General features: G+C 42.4%; 1 protein-coding gene across 1 annotated transcript in view; it reads right to left on the bottom strand.

Moving 5' to 3' along the window:
* LOC101902555 (ATP-binding cassette sub-family C member 4) overlaps positions 1–17,288 on the bottom strand; it is a 313,640-nt gene that overhangs the window by 111,728 nt on the left and 184,624 nt on the right. Inside the window, 2 exon segments of the mRNA XM_059884434.1 lie at positions 338–457; positions 7,991–8,141. Of these exon segments, the coding sequence (XP_059740417.1) occupies positions 338–457; positions 7,991–8,141 (271 nt within the window).

The raw sequence follows: 17,288 nt of genomic DNA, 5'->3' as shown, positions 1-17,288 counted from the left end.
GGTGAGTGTTGCAACACAGACAGCACACAAAGCCTACAATATTCCCTAACTGGATCTTTGCAAAAAAGAAAAGTTTGCTGACTCCTGACCTAAAGAGACAGAAATCCATATGGCACCGTGATGGAAGGACCATGCAAGCCAGTCAGGGGAGAAAAGCAGGGCTGTGAGGGGGGAAGGGGGAGCACAGAGGGGATGATGAGAGGAAGGGGTGGGGGAGGCAGGTGGGCAGAGAGGCAGCATGGAGAGAGATGCTGGCCAGCAAGACTACCTGAGAGGGAGTTCAGGCCTCAGAAGGCAGCACACCCCATCTTGAAATTATTTCCAGAAATTTACAGACCTGAGTGCAAATCCTGGTATGCATCAAACAGCTCCTGAAACTTCTGTTCAGCTTTGTATGCCCGGATGGTCCAGAGTCCCCGGAGAGAAGATGCTAAGTGGGAAAACACTGGGCTCCGAGCTGGGGAAGCAGAGACAGACACACGACAGAGAAAGTCAGGGAGGCTGGATGCGAGGAAACCAACTGCCTCCCGGCCTCTGTGGTCACATGTCCTGCTAAAGGGAATCCTCCATGTGACCCTAAACTCCTGCTCACACCAAGCTTCACTTCAATGACCTGGGAATGAGAGATTCTCTTTGAAACGATCTTTGACCAAATTCAAAATCACAGCTAGATTTAGATAAAGAAATTCTTGTTCTTTCACCAAGATCCTCTCAAACATGACTCCCTCCAAATTCTTCTGGCATCTCACCAGGTGGAAATTGTTCACAATTTTTAAAAAATATACTGAAGAATATTTGATTTACAATAATGTGTTAGTTTCAGGTATATAGTATAGTCATTCAGTTATTAGTTTTTTTTTTCCTGATTATGTTCCATTACAGGTTATTATAAGATACTGAATAAAATTCCCTGTGCTTTACAGTAAATCTTTGTTGCTTATTTATTTGACATATCAATAGTAGTGTGTCTGTTAACCCCATACTTCTAATTTGTTCTTCCCTCCCTCCCAATCCCCTCTGGTAACTGTAAATTTGTTTGTTTTCTATGTCTCTATTTATATTTTGTATACAGATTCATTTGTATTACTTTTAGATTCCATTTATAAGTGATATCATATTTGTCTTTCTCTGACTTACTTTCAGTTCAGTTCAGTTCAGTTCAGTCGCTCAGTGGTGTCCGACTCTTTGCGACCCCATGAATCACAGCACGCCAGGCCTCCCTGTCCATCACCAACACCCAGAATTCACTCAAACTCATGTCCATCGAGTCGGGATGCCATCCAGCCATCTCATCCTCTGTCGTCCCCTTCTCCTCCTGCCCCCAATCCCTCCCAGCATCAGGGTCTTTTCCAATGAGTCAACTCTTCACATGAGGTGGCCAAAGTATTGGAGTTTCAGCTTCAGCATCAGTCCTTCCAATGAACACCCAGGACTGACTTTACTAAGAATAATATTCTCTAAATCCATCCATGTTGCTGCAAATGGCAATATTTCATTCTTTTCCATGGGTGAGTAATTATTGTTCACTAATTTTTGAATCAGTAGCATTCTAAAATTTAATTCTCATTAGCATCCTCACCACCCTGAATTTTGATGAGCTATCTGTGTGTTGTTTCCACCTTAGATTAGTAACCTAAGGGCTGGGATTGAGTCAGTACATCCCCACAGTGGACCAGAGCCAGACATAGGAGAGGGGGAGATGAGAAAGGAGAGCGGACAGTCTGCCATCTCCCCCATCCTGGGCCTGTCCCTGCACCTGCACCAGGAGTCTCTGTGCAGGTCACAGAGCATCTGGTTCTGCACTGCCCTTGTGCCCACAAGACTCATACAACCAAGGATTCTTTGAACAGTCTTGACTTCCACTCTGGAAGCCTGATGGATGTTTTCATAACTGCTCTGCTGGATCTCTGAACTGTGACATCATCTAACACTTCCCCTTTGTACACTGTTTAGGCAAAGAGCTGAAAGTGATTCATGGAGCTTTTGATCATCCAGTAGTGTGCCTATGTTCTCATTCCAGCATCCACACTGCTCTCTCTTCACTCTACTGACTAACTTCTTAACTTCCTATAAATTTGCACTTATAAGAGCAACATAAACTCAGATTGAGCTCATGCTCCAAATAATAAAGGCGAGGGACTCTGTTCAGGCCTTTTCTTCAGCCCAGCAGGTGTCCCAACCACCTCCAGAACTCATCAGTCTGGACACCGGGTGTTCACAGGGATGACACAGGTGAATTCCGGGGCCCATCACCCTGTCAGGAGGATGCCGAGAGTCCAGCTCCAGAGAGCACAGAAAACTCACTAAAACCAGGCTCTCACTTCCTGAGCAAATGAGGTGACATCAACACTATTCATCATAGACAAGGCTTCTGAGCAGGAAGCAGATGTGGCTATTTACCCAGGGAGAGTCCTGGAGTGAACTCTCCAGCGTGGCCTCCCTCACCTGCTTCCCTGTCAGGAGATCAAAGCTGCAAGTGATTCTCTCCAGTGGGGATGGAGGGCGGGGTCGACTTTAGAAACCAGGTGTCATCTAAGCCTTGAATACCAGGGAACCAAAACCCCATCACCGACCTCACCTCATGCCCAACAGTTACAGGCTGGGGGAATCTGGACCCATGAAAACCCATCCTGTTTCTTTCAAATTCCAGTTAGGGCTTAGCAGGATGCCAGGTGGAGAAGGTAATGGCAACCCACTCCATACTCTTGCCTGGAAAATCCCATGGATGGAGGAGCCTGGTAGGCTGCAGTCCATGGGGTCCCTAGGAGTTGGACACGACTGAGAAACTTCATTTTCACTTTTCACTTTCATGTATTGGAGAAGGAAATGGCAACCCACTCCAGTATTCTTGCCTGGAGAATCCCAGGCATGGGGGAGCATGGTGGGCTGCCGTCTATGGGGTCGCACAGAGTTGGACACGACTGAAGTGACTTAGCAGCAGCAGCAGCAGCAGGATGCCAGGATGAGTGAACTGGAGGGTCTTCAAAGAAATTAGCTAGTACAGGGGGAGAGGGGATGTCAAGGCTCTGGTGTTACCCAAAGTATCACTTTTCCCACAAGCACTGAGCTCACTATCCGAAGCAACTATGTCACAGTCATGGTGTCAGTCCGCAGTCACAGACACGTGTAACCCTACAGTTCACATGACTGATGCCTGTGTTTCTCTAAACCCTGAGGACACTTGGGGACACACCCCACCAGGACTACAGATCTTCCTGGGCAGGAGGACCTTGGGCTGACAGCGCTGCTACAGGTTATATTTCAAGCTATGTGAGACCTCTAGTTGTGAGTAAGTGTCTTGATTCCCTCATGTTCAAGGTTCCAGTGCCTTTGGTCATGGCCAGCAAGTACTTTACAAGCATTGATTCAAGAAATCCTCATGAGAACCCCAGAGACTGAGGGATTAAGAGCATCAGTGCCCAAGATTAACTATATTAACCCACCAAAGTGACAGACCTGGGTGTGAGACATAACTTTCTTAATCCCAAGGTTGTGCTTTTAATCACAACTGCAGTGTCTCAGAGGGAGAATAATCAGAGTTAAGGATGCCTGTGTGCAACAATGTGCAATTTTTCTCCAAACTTTGTTATTTATGTTCAGAAAATCTTATTTATGTTCAGAAATCAAATCTTACTCAGCTAACATCCAACAGCCTTCACCATTACTGCACATCTTATTAAGCAGCTGAGGTTGAACAAAGTTCCTGGTAATCTAGTATAAGAACTCCTTAAAACAGCAGACTCGATGATGATCTATGGTCCTAATACATCTGACACACGTGCTAACCCTCCCCTGGCAATGCTCGTAGCAGACATTGCTAGTTGATCCCAGCACTTTTTCAGACAGAATTTGGATAGGGCTTCATCATTCAGGCACTGCCAAATCAAAAAGCTGGTTAAAGAAAGGCAATCACATGGTACCCTGGTTTTATGTACTTATCCATGACTGACCACTGTTATGCTCACTTTTGCAAAAATGTGCCCCTAAAACCCTATTATAATTAGCTGCCAGTATGTCATTAAGATGAAAATGTCAACCTAAGCTTCCAGAAGAACTGATGCTTTTGAACTGCTGGTGTTGGAGAGGACTCTTGACAGTCCCTTGGACTGCAAGGAGATGCAATCAGTCCATCCTAAAGGAAATCAGTCCTGAATATTCATTGGAAGGACTGATGTTGAAGCTGAAACTCCAATACTTTGGCCACCTGATGCAAAGAGCTGACTCATTTGAAAAGACCCTGATGCTGGGAAAGATTGAAGGTGGGAGGAGAAGGGGACGACAGAGGCTGAGATGGTTGGATGGCATCACTGACTCAATGGACATGAGTTTGAGTAAACTCTGGGAGTTGGTGATGGACAGGGAAGCCTGGCGTGCTGCAGTCCATGGGGTTGCAAAGAGTCAGACATGACTGTGTGACAAACTGAACTGAACTGAAGCTTCCAGAGGCAGTTAGGCAGTAGGATATGAAAAGAAACCTCAGGACATTAGTAGTCCTTCAGAGCACAAGGATGAAGCAGGCTTATGCCTTCTGGTCACAGCAGTCAGGTGTCCTTCATTTGGCTGGTGGCTCCAGCAGGGACCTTAAGATATACTCTTACTCCTTCAGTTGCTCAATTGTGTCTGACTCTTTCTGACCCCATGGACTGTAGCAGGCTCCTCTGTCCATGGGATTATCCAGGCAAGAATACTGGACTGTTTGCCATTTCCTCTTCCAGGAAATCTTCCCAACCTAGGGACTGAACCCATTTCTCCTGTGTCACCTGCATTGGCAGGCAGATTCCTTTATCACTGAGCCACTTGGGAAGCCCTAAAACATATGATCAGTTAGTATTTAGAAAAAACAGTGGTGTCATTGTTTAGATGACCCACCACCTAGAGAGAACATAGACAGTTCTAATCAGCTGGCCACCACATGTGGTTATCAGGGGTGTGGAGGAGGGGATATCTGGATTGAATTTAGGGTCTAACTTTTTGCAGCCTACTAGGATGCAGGAAAATCCAAATATTCCACAGAGATGATGCCAAAGTTCTCAGACTCTTGAGCTTAAATACTGAGAAAATCCTGTATTGCTTTTTAAAAAAGCCTTAGTAGGAGCCCTTCTCTCCACTTTCATATGGATGGGAAATGGCCCTTCCTCAGGCAAAAATCTCTGTCAAGTGTTCCTTCTGGAAGAACCCCTCATTGATTATACCAGAGAGATGGTTTTCAGCAAGACTCTTGAATGACCCCATTTCATGGGCAGCCTCAAACCATAAGATGTCTAAAGTCTTGTCTACGCAGAAGATTGGATGGAGCTCATCTCTTCCTCTTCTGCATTCCCAGGTTATACCATCAACCAAGTCACATCAGCAGAACGCCACACACACCTGGACTCTACTGCTCCCCATCCATCCAAACACCTCACAAAACTGGACCTTACAAAAGTTTAGCTGTTTCTCTTGATGACTGAAAAATTTTTTCTATAGCTTTTATGAAACTGATGATCACTATCCTTTTTGCAATTAATTAGAATAAATATCTCAGAGAAGGTAATGGCAACCCACACCAGTACTCTTGCCTGGACAATTCCATGGATGGAGGAGCCTGGTAGGCTGTGGTCCACGGGGTCATGAAGAGTCAGACACGACTGAGCGACTTCACTTTCACTTTTCACTTTCCTGCATTGGAGAAGGAAATGGCAACCCACTCCAGTGTTCTTGCCCGGAGAATCCCAGGGGCAGGGGAGCCTGGTGGGCTGCCATCTATGGGGTCACACAGAGTCGGACACAACTGAAGTGACTTAGCAGCAGCAGCAGAATAAATATCTCTTTAAAAAGTCAAAGTGTTAGTCACTCAGTCATGTCCAACTCTTTGTGACCCCATGGACTGTAGCCCACAAGGATCCTCTGTCCATGGAATTCTCCAGGCAAGAATACTGGAGTGGGTTGCCATTTCCTTCTCCAGGGTAACTTCCTGACCCTGGGATTGAACCAGGGTCTCCTGTATTACAGGAAGATTATTTACCATCTGAGTAACCAAGGAAGCATCTTAAGTGTTATTTTAAAAACAAAACATGCAAATGCAACAGTGAAAAAAACTCCTTTGACTGGATGAACTGAGATTTTTTCCACTTGGTATACACAAAGAAACTTGGGGCTCAATATTCTTCTCTTCTTGGCTTGGTTTCTAGAAGGTTAAGTTGGTGTTCATTTGCAAGAATTATTTATGGTTGTGAGAGGGAAATGGAGAATCCCATGGACGGAGGAGCCTAGCAGGCTGCAGTCTGCGGGGTCTCGAGAGTCAGAGACAACTTAGCAACTAAACTGCTACTACTGAAATTCACATTGGAGAAGGAAATGGCAACCCACTCCAGTGTTCTTGCCTGGAGAATTCCATGGATGGATGATCCTGGCGGGCTGCAGTCCATGGGGTCACAGAGAGTTGGATACGACTGAGTGACTAACACACACACACACATTTATGGTTGAGGTCTCTGATACAAACATATTCCCTTACTTTTTGGCTATAGTTTTTATAACTTTTAAAAATATATAATAATTCTACTTTCCTTATTAGTTTTAATATTGATGAAATATATGCATTAATAATGAGATAAATTCAATTATTTCATCCTCTGTAATCACCTGCACAATAGAATGAAGCTGAAACTACAGTACTTTGGCCACCTGATTCGAAGAGCTGACTCATTGGAAAAGACCCTGATGCTGGGAAAGATTGAGGGCAGGAGGAGAAGGGGACAACAGAGGATGAGATGGTTGGATGGCATCACGGACTCAATGGACATGGGTTTGGGTGGACTCTGGGAGTTGGTGATGGACAGGGAGGCCTGGCCTGCTGTGCTTCATGGGGTCGCAAAGAGTTGGACACGACTGAGTGACTGAACTGAACTGAGAATGATTAGTCATAAAATGTGATTCCCATTATTCTATTATTTGTTTGTTTGTTTTGGCTGCAACTTTCAGGTTCTTAGTTCCCTGACCAGGGATTGAAGCTGTGCTCCCCACAGCAGAAGCACAGAGTCTTAACCACAGGACCACCAGGGAAATCCCTGTTCCCCATTATTCTAAATCTAGGAAGCTGAATGGGGTAATAAACTAAATGCATACTAAACAGATCCCACCCTTGTGTCCTCGGATTCTTTTCAGCATCGTTTATATGAATAGCTTTAAGACATGGGGGGGGCACAAAACAGTTTGGTATCACCCCAAATACTAGTAATGATAAAGAGCAAACCTGCAAATAACAGGATTATCTTTTCAGTAGGGCTTCCCTGGTGGATAAGACAGTAAAGAAACCACCTGCAGTGGAGGAGAACTGGCTTCAATCCCTAGGTTAGGAAGATCTTCTGGAGAAGGGAATGGCTACCCACTCCAGTATTCTTGCCTGGAGAATTCCATGGACAGAGGAGCCTGGTCAACTACAGTCCATGGGGTTGCAAAGAGTCAGACACAACTGAGTGACTAACATATGTCTTTTCAATACATTTAACAACTGCAACTTACTTGAACATGTGAAAAAAAAGTATTTTTCAAATATATCACTTCTGATATAAATTTCCTAAGGTCTTCCTTTCCTTTTCTAACCTCATCCTTTCCTTGTCATTTCTGGTAACTTCAGGAGGAGAAAAATTGTCTATTTTCCTTCTACATTAGTTGCTACATGAAAAAATATTTTTAAGAAAAGTATTTATAGAGTGGATACTCTGTGTTAGGAAATATGTCATGAACAAGACAGAAATAGTCCCTGTACCATGATGCTCACATCCATCCCCCTTGTGCTAAAATGCAAAGCCACAGCTGACCTGCCACCAGCTCTATTTGCCTTAAGAACCACACTGACTCACAGTGGCCATAACATTCAATTACCTAATGTTAACTTGTGAGAAATTCCAGAAGACAGAGTCTGTAGAATTTCAGGGGTCTTGTTAATTATGGCATAAATAGAAGCCAGCCTGCACTGCCATCCCAACCTGAGAGCCCCGGTACTCACTTGTACATTCCAGGCGTTTCACATCTCGTGATGTCCTTAAGAAATACCACTGGAGAACAAAGAAAATGATGCCAAGCGGAATCACTGGTATAGCAGTCCAAGGAATTGCAGCCACCATCACGCCCACAACACCAATCATAAGAAGAAATGTCTGACATAGCAAAAATAGATACAGAGGCCTCCTTATGAAGGGTACTTTCAAGGATAAACTGTAATGGGTTTGTTCTGTTGGGATTAAACTCTTTTCCTCCAAAAGACTTGTTGGGACAGCAGGGAATGCTTTTCCTTCCAAAGAAATAAAATTACAGGTGGTCCTCATGATATTTAGGGCTTCCCTGGTAGCTCAGATGGTAAAGTGTCTGCCTGCAATGCGGGAGACCTGGATTCAATCCCCAGGTTGGGAAGATCCCCTGGAGAAGGAAATAGCAACCCATTCCAGTACTCTTACCTGGAAAATTCCATGGATGGAGGAGCCTGGTAGGCTACAGTCCATGGGATCGCAATGAGTCGGACACAACTGTGCAACTTTACTCACTGGCATGATATTTAGTGCGTGACTCAAACACGATGATAAGAACTTTCTAGGTATCAGCTCTTGTGATACACTCAGTAGCCCTATGAGGCAGGCATTACTAGTTTTAACAGAGGTGAATATTTGAGGTTCAGAGAGTAGGAGCTCAATCCCAACTGTCAGGAGTCAGCAGGTGGTACTAGAGAGATGAGCGAGCAGGTATCACAGGTGAGGAATGCAGAAGCCTCAGCAATGCATGGAGGGATAAAGAAGTGGTTAATTATAAATTCAGTATCCAGAAAAGTAGGACAAAATTTAAATGCTGACCTTCAGATGTAGGAATTCCTCTTTCTAGAATTTACTATCCATAGTTAACATATACTAAATGTTGACTGTGTTCAAACTTTCACGTGTATTAACTGATTAATCCTCATAATAGCTCTATCTAGTAACAGTATTGTCTCATTTTACAGATGGAGAGAGTGAGGCACAGGGAGAGGAAATCAACTTGATGGAGACTGCAAAGCCTCAGTCATGAAGCTGGGAAGCCCATGTCATGAGCCTTTATGACATATTTAAGCTTGCCCCCAATATATAGCCATCTTTCTATCATTATAGTAAGTATTTAAAATGCCTGTTCCAATGGCTAATGATTATAACAACAGCAGATCCCATTTACCATGTGTCTACTGTATGTAAGACACTGTGCTGAGTTCCATGAATGTTCTCTTAACCATCACATTATCCCATGAGATGATTCTATCTTAGGAAATGATCTCAATCAAAAAAAGACAGAAGGTAGAATAGAAAACAAAATCATTGGTTGATGCTGATTTAAGCATCCATCTTTATCAGGAAAATTATGATACCCTTACTTTTTAAGAATGCAATCAATAGTTATCTGCTTGCTATGACAGTGGGGTGGGGTGGTGGGTATGTGCAGATTCAGTCTGGGCCAAGGCTTCCAAAATTTGTGATCTCAGGTGGATACAAATCCATAGTGACCTGCACAAGGCAGAGAGTGCTGGGAAAACAAAGGGAAGAATTCAGGAACATTTTTAGACAATTCTAAGAAGAAACTTATGTCTGAATTTTACAGGCTGGTTTAACAATAGAAAGAGCGGCAAGAATAACTTGTGGGCAGTAACTAGAATTGATGGAAATTTTGACCAAAAAGGAGCTGAGATGAGAAGTTAAGATGCCTGTCTGAGTTAACACTGGTTGTTCTGGGTCCTCTCAGAACCAGAACCTACATCCCATGCTCACCACCCCAGGGCCTCCCCACCTTGTCACCCAGGGCAGCTGGCCCAGGTGTGTCTTTGAGGGATGGGTTAGGAGGGTAATGTCTGTATCACAGAGACTCGGGTTATCATTTCACTGTTCTTCCTGATCAGTTTTTTCAGAGGATCTTCACAACCATCTTGTGAATGAGAAAAGTAAGAACTTCACTTTCATTTACAGATACGACATAAAGATGGGAGGGCAAGTGGCTGTCCTACGTTTTCCCAGGAATGACTGCAAGTCAAGGAGAAAGACAGGAGCGGTTTGTACCCAGGGAATCCCAGAGCCACAGCCGCAGGCAGGAGGAGCCTGGAAGGAGGAGGAAACGTCCAGAGCTGTGACTCTGTGTCCAGGAGCCCTTGGGAGCCAAACTCTATTATCTGGATGGAGACCCATGTGCTTTTCCTGTTTCTCCCACATCTGCTGTTGTATCAAAATAAAACCTAGAGAGAAGAGGATGGGATTATGAAGGAATACATTACAGTCATAAGTGGAGAAATATAGGCCTGACTGACCACTCTATTAGACCTACAAATGAACAATTGCTACAGCCACTGCATTAAGTTTGCATTCCATCTGCTACAACTTTCATGCTCATGCAGAGGGGTCCTGCCAACTCCTTCTGTGTCTGGTATTAAGTCACCTGGCTTGCAATTGTTGCTTGTCAGCTTTTTTAGCAGACTCACACCATTTGATGTGTAACATTCATCAGTTCCAATAATCTGGCTCTTCACAGGTAAGGGCCTTTTAAGACTAACCCAGCCTGTCATAGAACCTGAGAAGCAGAGGAAAATCAAAATGAAGGGCTCCACAGAAGCTGAGCCAATGCATTTGCCTTAGGTATGCATTGAAGACTCATTACTAATGCTCTCAGAAGCTCCAAGGTTAGCTTACATCCTTCAGAGTCCATGCCCCTGAATTCTGAAGCAATTAAAAGAGGATGTCTCTAACATCTACTTATAGGTAATACTATGCTGCTGCTGCTGCCAAGTTGTGTCAGTCATGTCCGGCTCTGTGCGACTCCATGGACTGCAGCCTACCAGGCTCCTCTGTCCCTGGGATTTTCCAGGCAAGAGTACTGGAGTGGGTTGCCATTGCCTTCCACATTATGGACTGAATATTATTTATATATACATATTTGGGTACGGGTTTACAGTTATATGTATACATATATGAATCTTTTATTGCCAGCTATTGCAAACCCTCTGTAGAAGTTGCCAGAAGATGAAAATAGTATCTAAGCAAAAAGTCATTTGAAGAAGGAAACAAATGATTCTGGTGCAATAAACATCTCTTCCTTGAAGCCAACCTCATTTCTTTCTCCTACATGCCCAAGAATTCCAAAAAGCCCAATTCAAGCTACACACATAATTTCCTGGTTGGACTTCAGGCCCATCTGATGGACCACATCAACATAGCCAGTGCTTCTGAACCTCTGTCTCACAGGCACAGAGACAATGATGGGTATATAGAAAAAAGTATATTGACCCAGAAGCAAGTGACTCAAGTCCTGATGCATCCAGAGTAAGGAGAATCATTATTTTTAAGTATTTCCCATTTGGAGCATACATACCATTTGGGAAATTCTAACCAAAGTCTATGAATCCACATGAAAATATATATTAAAAAAATTTTAGATGAAATCTTTCACTTGAGAGAAAATGATGATTTTTCACAATTCATAAAAATTATTTAGTTTGTAGAGAATGACAGCCTATATCTGGAGGGGAAATTCCACTAGCCCAGTATTGTGCTGAGACAGGGTTTAGGGCTAAACTTCCTGAATATTATTAACAGGGAGGGTAAGAATCTACACCCACTCTCAATCTTAGTAAAAACTGGGATATACCAAAAACATAAAAGAATGGTGGTAAGAATTAAATGATGTACATTACACTTTATGTCATGTACATAAAGTGTTAACCAGTTCAAACATAACAAACTGAAACTCCAACTCCATCATCACCACCCTCCAGTGTGCTCTGCATGCCAGCAGCCAGGGGAGGAGGGATGAGATATTCATAGATTTATGAGCTCCCCAAATATTAAGAATCTCATGAAGTTGAGCCCTAAGAGACCACTCATTCTAACCACTAGAACAGCTTACTATTATCTAGAGACATATCAGAGCAGGTTCTACTTTTCCTAGATGAGGTGATGATGTCATATGTACCAAAGTGACTGTGGCTTTCCTTTGGTCACAGTGAAAATCATTTCAGAGGTCTATTTTGTTTGAAGATGCACTTTTAAAATAATATGGCCAATAAACTTCATTCCTACTACAATTTTTGTCCTCTCTGTATTATCCTCCCCACTCTAGGCCTTCCAAGGATTGATAAACTTAGGGACATGGCAGTAAGTAACATTTTTTGAGATGGTTCTTTCCTTTTTTAATTTTTTTAAAGAGACGTTTCTTTCCTTATTCCATATCTTCTTTATCTTTCAAGTTATCCTTTGTCTTAGTGAAGACTTACCGTTTTGACACTACTAAGTATTTATGGGAGACTAAGGGAAAAAGTGATGGACCTCTGAATCAACAAAACCAAACCAGATTATTCAATATAATCCAAAGAGAACAATTTGACAGTTTCTATTTCTTGCACCATGAACTGGTATATTGATACCAGTGGAAGTACAAAATCTAGATTTTGTAAACTCGTGAATCTCAGAAAGTTCAACTGTGTCCACAGGTTGGCATTCTTGTTGGAAGCAAGCAGCCTGGTTAGGATGTCAGGATGACTAAGGCAGAGGACATGTCATCACTACCTATAGAAGGACGTCTCATGAGCACCTTTCATCCTCCAAAAGGATACTGTGCTGTGAGCAGCTGTTTATGACAAGCCACTGGCATCTAAATGAATTGTAAATGAAATATACAAAAAAGCAGCAAAGAAAAGAAAATAATGCTTGTGAAAATGTTAAAGGTCTTGTTTAAAAACCTTGTCCAAACAAAAAAATCGAAAAATAAGACTTTGCTTTATTGCTAGAGGCCATGACAAGTTTTCTCATAACACAGAAGTTCCACAGTTCTCTAAAACTAGCCAAAAAGCAAAGAAGTGATGGTCACCCCATGCTCTCAAATATCAATTACAAAAGACATTTTATAAGACTTGCCATGAGTCCCAATCTCAAGTATTTCACAGGCTTTATGTAATCTCATTCTTACATCAACAGGAGGAAGGATTATGCTCTCCATTTACAAAGCAGGAAACTGATGCTCAGAGAGGCTTATCGATTTGCCCAAATTCAAACAATTCAGTCATTATGACCCCAAGTCTTTTCTTTTAATTTCTGCCTGATACTGTAACACATATAGAGATAAAATTCACATTTAAAAAATTAATATCTAAATTATATTCCTCTTTTATATATTTGCCCTTCTGTCTGCATTTTCTATGCTGTTGGGTTTCTTGTGGTCATATCTGGCCTCTCCCATGAGGGGACCAGTTCTACATTCCCAGCTAATTAGGGAATAACAGCCCACTCAGTTTGGAGAGCAGAATGATCATTCAGTTCAATTGAGTCGCTCAGTCAGTGTCCAACTCTTTGCAACCCCATGAATTGCAGCACACCATGCCTCCCTGTCCATCACCAACTCCCGGAGTTCACTCAGACTCACGTCCATCGAGTCTGTGATGCCATCCAGCCATCTCATCCTCTGTTGTCCCCTTCTCCTCCTGCCCTCAATCCCTCCCAGGATCAGTCTTTTCCAATGAGTCAACTCTTCACATGAGGTGGCCAAAGTATTGGAATTTCAACTTTAGCATCAGTTCTTCCAAAGAAATCCCAGGGCTGATCTCCTTCAGAATGGACTGGTTGCATCTTGCAGTCCAAGGGACTCTCAAGAGTCTTCTCCAACACCACAGTTCAAAAGCATCAATTCTTTGGCACTCAGCTTTCTTCACAGTCCAACTCACACATCCATACATAACCACTGGAAAAACCATAACCTTGACTAGATGGACCTTTGTTGGCAAAGTAATGTCTCTGCTTTTCAATATGCTATCTAGGTTGGTCATAACTTTTCTTCCAAGGGATAAGCGTCTTTTAATTTCATGGCTGCAGTCACCATCTGCAGTGATTTTGGAACCCCAAAAAGTAAAGTCTGACACTGTTTCCTCTGTTTCCCCATCTATTTCCCATGAAGTGATGGGACCAGATGCCATGGTCTTCATTTTCTGAATGTTGAATTTTAAGCTAACTTTTTCACTCTCCTCTTTCACCTTTCTCAAGAGGCTTTTTAGTTCCTCTTCACTTTCTGCCATAAGGGTGGTGTTATCTGCATATCTGAGGTTATTGATATTTCTCCTGGCAATCTTGATTCCAGCTTGTACTTCTTCCAGCCCAGCGTTTCTCATGATGTACTTTGCATATAAGTTAAGTAAGCAGGGTGACAATATACAGCCTTTACGTACTCCTTTTCCTATTTGGAACCAGTCTGTTGTTCCATGTCCAGTTCTAACGATCATTAAATGATCCTAAAAGTGCTTGCTGGGCTTCCCTGGCAGCTCAGTGGTGAAGAATTTGCCTTCCAATGCAGGAGATGCGGGTTTGATTACTGGATCAGGAAGATCCTATGGAGAAGGAAACAGCAACCCATTCCAGTATTCTTGCCTGGGAAACCCCATGGACAGAGGAGCCTGGAGGGCTACAGTCCATGGGGTCACAAAGAGTCAAACACAACTTAGCGACTAAACAGCAACAGCAACAGAGCATTCTGTTCATAGTTTTTTCAGGCACCCTGTCTACCACATCTAACCCCTTGAATCTGTTCATCACCCTCATTGTATAACCGTAAAGGATTTGATTTAGGTCAAAGATGAAAGGCCTATTGGTTTTCCCAACTTTCTTCAGTTTAAGCCTGAATTTTTCAATAAGGAGCTGATGGTTGGAGCCACAGTCAGTTTCAGGTCTTGTTCTTGTTAACCGTATAGAGCTTCTCCATCTTTGGCTGAAAAGGACATAATCAATCTGATTTCAGTATTGATCATTTCATGATGTCCACGTGTAGAACCGTCCCCTGTTTAGCCAGAAGAGGGTGGTTGCTACAACCAGTGTACCCTCTTGACAAAACTCATTTAGCCTTTTCCCTGCTTCATTTTGCACACCAAAGGCCAAAGTTGCCTATTACTCCAGGTATCTCTTGATTTTCTACTTTTACATTCCAATTCCCTATAATGAAAAGGATATCTTTTTTGGTATTAGTTTTAGAAGGTGTTGTAGGTCTTCACAGAACCATTCAACTTCAGCTTCTCTGGCATCAGTAATTGGGGCATAGACTTGTATTACTGTGAAGTGGAATGGTTTGCTTTGGAAGTGAACCAAGTTCGTTCTGTCATTTTTGAGTTTGCACCCAAGTACTGCATTTCAGACTCTTTTGTTGACTGTGAGAGCTACTCCATTCCTTCTAAGGGATTCTTGCCTACAGAAATAGATACAATGGTCATCTGAATTAAATTCACCTATTCCCTTCCATTTTAGTTCACTGATTCCTAAGATGCTTATGTTTACTCTTGCCATCCTCCTGATTGACCACATCAAATTTACCTTGATTCATGGACCTAAAATTCCAGGTTCCTATGCAATATTGTTCTTTTTAGCACTGGACTTTGCTTTCACCAACAGACACTTCCACAACTGAGCATCATTTCTTCTTCAGCCCAAGTGCTTCATTCTTTCTGCAATTGCCCTCCACTCTTCCCCAGTAGCATACTGGAGACCTTCTAACCTGGAGGGCTCATCTTCTGGTATCATATCTTTTTGCCTTTTCATACTATTCATGGGGTTCTCATGGCAAGAATACTGGAGTGGTTTGTCATTTCCTCCACCAGTGGACCACGTTTTGTCAGAACTCTCCACTATGACCTGTCCATCTTAGTTGGCCCTGCATGACACGGCACACAGCTTCATTGAGTTACACAAGCCCGTCACCACAATGAGGCTGTGATCCATGAAGGGGGAAAGGACATGCACAGTTATTTAAGCTCAGCCAAGTTGCTGATTTTTCTGTTGTTGCTGTTGTTGTTTTCTCTTCCTGAATGAGGGGTGTGTGAGGAAGAAAGGTTTTGGAATTCAATTTTCCTCAACAAATTACAGCATTTTGCTGAGGGCAGCTGTGTTCAACTTCTCATACTCAAAGCAGTCCCAATTTTTTTTTTAATTTAATAAGCTATTTTTTGGGTATTTTTAAATTTATTTATTTTTAATTGAAGGATAATTAAAATGCCTAACTCTAACTTCCACATCTTACTTTCATTTTCACTTGTTTAACTAGCAGGAAGATTTCTAGGAGGTGATAATTTCAGTGACAAGAACTGTACATAATTGAGACTCCTTACTCAATGTCATTTGGAACCTTGGGAAATTGCATGAAAATTACATTAATTTGAAATATTTAGTGCACAATAGTCAATTTTGAAAACAACTGTTTTTATTCTATGAGTCTACAAAAGAATGTGTCCATTAAAATCTTAAAGAATTACAAACCTGCCGCTGCTGCTGCTAAGTTGCTTCAGTCGTGTCTGACTCTGTGTGACTCCATAGACAGTAGCCCATGAGGCTCCCCCGTACCTGGGATTCTCCAGGCAAGAACACTGGAGTGGGTTGCCATTTCCTTCTCCAATGCAATACAAACACATGAAAAGGTATTTATGGGCCTGGAAACTGTGTCTGACAATAATTTTAATGCAACATAATGCCAGTGTCATCAGACAATTTTCCTCAATTAAAAACACATACGATGTTTTAAAAGTAAGTACCCATTACTTAGTGCTCAACATGCATTTAGATGTTATGCAAAGAATAACATTAAAACAATTTCATTTCATCTTCCCACCAACATTTATGGAGTTGGCATTACTTTCTCTATTTTACTGAGAGGAGACTGGCTTTGTGGGGCAGAGACAGGAAGAGGGAGAGCTGGGATTCAAGCTTGGAAAGGGAGACTGCAGGGCTCCCCACTGCACTTTAAAGCTTTTGCCATCATAAATGATTACCAGGTGGAATCATAAGACATAAATTGATTTTTATGCTGCTTTTCCTTCATCCTTTTTGAAATGGCAAACAGCTCCAATTTGCCCAACCACTCATATAACATGACTGAACAGGCAACATATCTGGTATCTGTAAGAGTCAGTGTACAGGATGGTGTACACACACATGATCGCCCTCTGTTGGGATATGGTCTCTGAGTGACATCATCTCAGTAGATGTTCTGTCCTGAAGTGTAGACCCACTACTCAGAACCCAGGTTTTCATTAGCCACACTTGGCATCACTATTACAAAATATTAAATAAATTATCTGAGATATCATTTAAGGGAATGAGAAGGAATTAAATGAAGAAAAGTATATGAAACGGACTCTTTAGAAGTAATAAAAATAAAAATGATCAAGAATCTTCCAAGGTTTATCAAGTACACCAAGGACAAGCAGAATCATCAAAAATGAGTTTGGAAACTCTCAGCATGAACTATGTCCTTTAAAACAAACTGAACAACTCCCTTCC

Source organism: Bos taurus, unplaced genomic scaffold (assembly GCF_002263795.3).
Source record: "Bos taurus isolate L1 Dominette 01449 registration number 42190680 breed Hereford unplaced genomic scaffold, ARS-UCD2.0 Leftover_ScbfJmS_1899, whole genome shotgun sequence".
NCBI lineage: Eukaryota > Metazoa > Chordata > Mammalia > Artiodactyla > Bovidae > Bos > Bos taurus.
This window is presented reverse-complemented; position numbering and strand designations above follow the sequence as displayed.